Below are 3,452 nucleotides of genomic sequence, written 5' to 3' on the forward strand. Positions count from 1 at the left end.
TGGGAAGGGGCTGGAGCAGCAGGAGGGGCTGAGGGAGCTGGGGGGGGCTCAGCCTGGAGAAAAGGAGGCTCAGGGGGGACCTTCTGGCTCTGCAATCCCTGCCAGGAGGGGGGAGCCGGGCGGTTATGACGGCTCGGGGCGAGGATGCCCCGCCGTGACCGATCCCGAGCTCTCCGTGTCCCTCTCCCTGTTCCGCTCCATTCCCCGTCACGTTCCACCCGACGGGTAGGTGACGTCACGCCCAATGACGTCACTGCCGCCCGTGCCCCCGCCCCCCGCTTAACCCGCGCCTCTCGCGCCTCGCGGCCTCTTTCCGGCCGCGCGCGCCAAGATGGCGGACACGCAGGTGGGCGCTGAGGGAGCTCCCGCGCTCCCCGCACGGCCCGGCCACCCCCCGGGGCTCCGGCCCGGCCACCCCCCCGGGGCTCCGGCCCGGCCACCCCCCCGGGGCTCCGGCCCGGCCACCCCCCCGGGGCTCCGGCCCGGCCACCCCCCCGGGGCTCCGGCCCGGCCAGCGGGCACCGCGGGGCGCGGGGGGGGCGGCCGCGGCCGGAGAGGGGCGTCGGGAGCGGCGCGCGGAGGGGGGGGGTTCGGCCCTGGGGTTTTGTGAAGGCCGAAGGGGAGTCTCGGGGTTGGGGTGGGGCGGGAGAGGGACCCGTGCCCAGGGATGGGGGTGGGCGAGGGGGGTCCCGTGCTTGGGGTTTTGGTGTGGGGACGACGATGGCTAGTGCCGGGAGAGGGGCCCGTGCCCGGAGAGGGGCCCGTGCCCCACGGGTTTGGGAGGGGCGGAAATCTCCGTGGCCTGGAGTTTTGGGAGCGGGGGGGAGGAGATGGGCCCGTGTCCCCGGGATGGGGGTGCGATGGGGGCGGAACTCGGTGCCCCGCAGGTTTGGGGCGGGGGCAGAAGTTCCCATGCAGTGGGGTCTGGGGAGATCTTTGATCCCTCTGGGGTTTTATGGGGTGGGTCTTGGTGACTCGGGGTTTGGAGAAGTGGGGAGAGGGTTCCGGTGCCCCGAGGGTTTGGGGGAGGGCCCGGGGCCCGGTGCTCCGGGGTTGTGTGAGGTCTCTGTTCCCCTGGGGCCTTGTGGGGGCGGGGGAGGGTCTCAGTGCCCCAGGGCCAGCTCCACGCCGGTGCTGAGGGCCTCAGGGCCCAGGCGGGTGGGTCCTGTTCGCGGCCCCACGCTGACCCAGTCCCGCTCCCTGCAGACGGAACGCGCGTACCAGAAGCAGCCGACGATCTTCCAGAACAAAAAGCGAGTGCTGCTGGGTGAGGGCGGCAAGGAGAAGCTTCCCCGCTACTACCGCAACGTGGGGCTGGGCTTCAAGACCCCCAAAGAGGTGAGGGGGTTCTGGGCAGGGCCTGTGTGACCTCCGGCTGTGACCCCCGGGAGGGCCCTGCCCAGGGTGGGGGTGGCACTTTGGAATAGGTAATGATGGCAGTGGTGGTGCTGATGAGAGCCAGTCTTCTCCAGGGCTTTTCCCACTGGACCACTCCATGATTCCCTGCTGTAATGAGTGTCCTCTGAGCTCTGGTGTCACCTGAGCCACGTCCACTCACCTGGCACCCACCTGTCCTTGCAGGCTATTGAGGGCACCTACATCGACAAGAAGTGTCCCTTCACTGGGAACGTCTCCATCCGGGGCCGCATCCTCTCAGGTGAGCTGGGACATCCCTGAGGGGATCCCGGGGGAGTCCTGGGGCAGGTAACCAGCTAGGGCCCCTGAGGTCCCTGGGGCAGGTAATGCCCTAGGTGCCTATCCCCGCCCTGGTCCTGGAGCCGCAGATGATGCTGATCTCACGATGGTCTGCTGAGCCCACCACGGGCCTGACGATGTTGCCTCTTGGCTTCACTGATGCAGGTGACAGGACCAGGTGCTGGCCAGGACCCCCTGGGTGTGCTGTGCCTGGGGGCAGGTGTTGCCCTAGGGCAGGAGCAGGTGGTGCAGGGAGTGTTAGTGTGTCACTTGGGCTTAAAAAAGAGTCATCATTGGGTTTGTAACAGAAATGGGGAGGGCATGGCCTGGCACCGAGGGAGCGGCTGCCCTGTGGCCTGGCAGGATACCCAAACACCCCAGAGGGAGGTTAGAGGTTGGGATTTAGGTGAACACAGAGGAATACCTGTGCCTGTCCCCCGTGGCCCAGGTGTGGTGACCAAGATGAAGATGCAGCGCACGATTGTGATCCGCCGCGATTACCTGCACTACATCCGCAAGTACAACCGCTTCGAGAAGCGCCACAAGAACATGTCCGTGCACCTGTCCCCGTGCTTCAGGTGTGTGCAGCTGTCCCTGTGTCCCTGTCCCCCTGCACCAGGGGTGTTGTGCAGCTGTCCCTGTGTCCCTGTCTCCCTGTGTGCTGGTGTCCCTGGGCTGTGCCAGGTGTGCTGGGGGTGTCCCCACATCTGTCCACACTGACTGTGCGTGGTGCTGAACCTGTACGAGCTGCAGTGAGGGTGCACCTGGGTGGGACACGGGTGGGTTCACGGCCCAGCTGCTCACGGGAACCTGCTCCCAGGTGATGATGTCCAAACTCACGATGGTCTGCAGAGTCCCCCAGGCGAGGGGTTGCTGACAATGCCACTGGCATGTGCTGAACCATGGGACAGGTTCCGGGCAGTACCTGGGGGAGTTCTGTGTTCCCTCCCGGGGGGAGCAGGCAGATTTGGGGTTCTGAGGGGCAGGGGTGCCCCGGGAGCCCCTGACCCCCCGGTGTCCTTGCAGGGACGTGCAGATCGGGGACATTGTGACGGTGGGCGAGTGCCGCCCGCTCAGCAAGACCGTGCGCTTCAACGTGCTCAAGGTGACCAAGGCCGCAGGCACCAAGAAGCAGTTCCAGAAGTTCTGACACCTGTGGGGAGAGATGGGGGAGGAATAAACATTGGGAACATGGAATTACTTGTGTGTGATCTGAAATTAGTCATGTGGGGTGCACAGCTTGTGGAAGCTCACCGGGCTGGGGACAGGTCAGGTGTGGGCTGGGGTTGTTGTGGTGGGAGCCCAGGCACAGCACAAGGCAGAAGGGGACACGCTCCAGCTGCTCCTGTCACCTCCTGGTGTGTCACAGTGACTTCTCATAGAAGCACAGAATTAACTGGGTTAGAATACCAGAATCATAGAATTAACTGGGTTAGAAGAGACCTCCGAGATCATCAAGTCCAGCCCTTGATCCAACCCCACTGTGATTACCAGATCATGGCACTCAGTGCCACATCCAGCCTCATCCTAAAAACCTCCAGGGACGGTGAATCCACCCCCTCTCTGGGCAGGCCGTTCCAATGCCTGATCACTCTCTCTGTAAAGAACTTCTTTCTAATATCCAACCTAAACCTCCCCTGGCGGAGCTTAAGCCCGTGCCCCCTTGTCCACGGTCAAGAGTGCTCAGTGCAGCACTGGTTTGTGCTGGGTCCTGTCCGCACTCCCAGCACCACTGCAGGAGGTGACAGCAGGTGAAG

General features: G+C 64.8%; 1 protein-coding gene and 2 non-coding genes across 3 annotated transcripts; all 3 read left to right on the forward strand.

Annotated features, from left to right (window-relative positions):
• Window positions 1–283: 283 nt before the first annotated feature.
• LOC114071848 (40S ribosomal protein S11) lies at window positions 284–2,892 on the forward strand. Its single transcript, XM_027909739.1, has 5 exons — window positions 284–346; window positions 1,207–1,338; window positions 1,582–1,657; window positions 2,144–2,273; window positions 2,722–2,892. The coding sequence occupies exons 1-5, from the start codon at window positions 332–334 to the stop codon at window positions 2,843–2,845; spliced, it is 477 nt and encodes a 158-aa protein (XP_027765540.1). The 5' UTR covers window positions 284–331; the 3' UTR covers window positions 2,846–2,892.
• Window positions 1,780–1,864, forward strand: LOC114071850. Its single transcript, XR_003574096.1, has one exon. It is a non-coding gene; the product is annotated as a small nucleolar RNA SNORD35 (small nucleolar RNA).
• Window positions 2,514–2,603, forward strand: LOC114071849. The gene has a single exon (XR_003574095.1). It is a non-coding gene; the product is annotated as a small nucleolar RNA SNORD35 (small nucleolar RNA).
• Window positions 2,893–3,452: the final 560 nt, after the last annotated feature.

The sequence above is a fragment of the Empidonax traillii genome, unplaced genomic scaffold (genome assembly GCF_003031625.1).
Source record: "Empidonax traillii isolate 1590-97213 ecotype Southwest subspecies unplaced genomic scaffold, ASM303162v1 scaffold2334:size27091, whole genome shotgun sequence".
In the NCBI taxonomy this organism is placed as follows: Eukaryota; Metazoa; Chordata; class Aves; order Passeriformes; family Tyrannidae; genus Empidonax; species Empidonax traillii.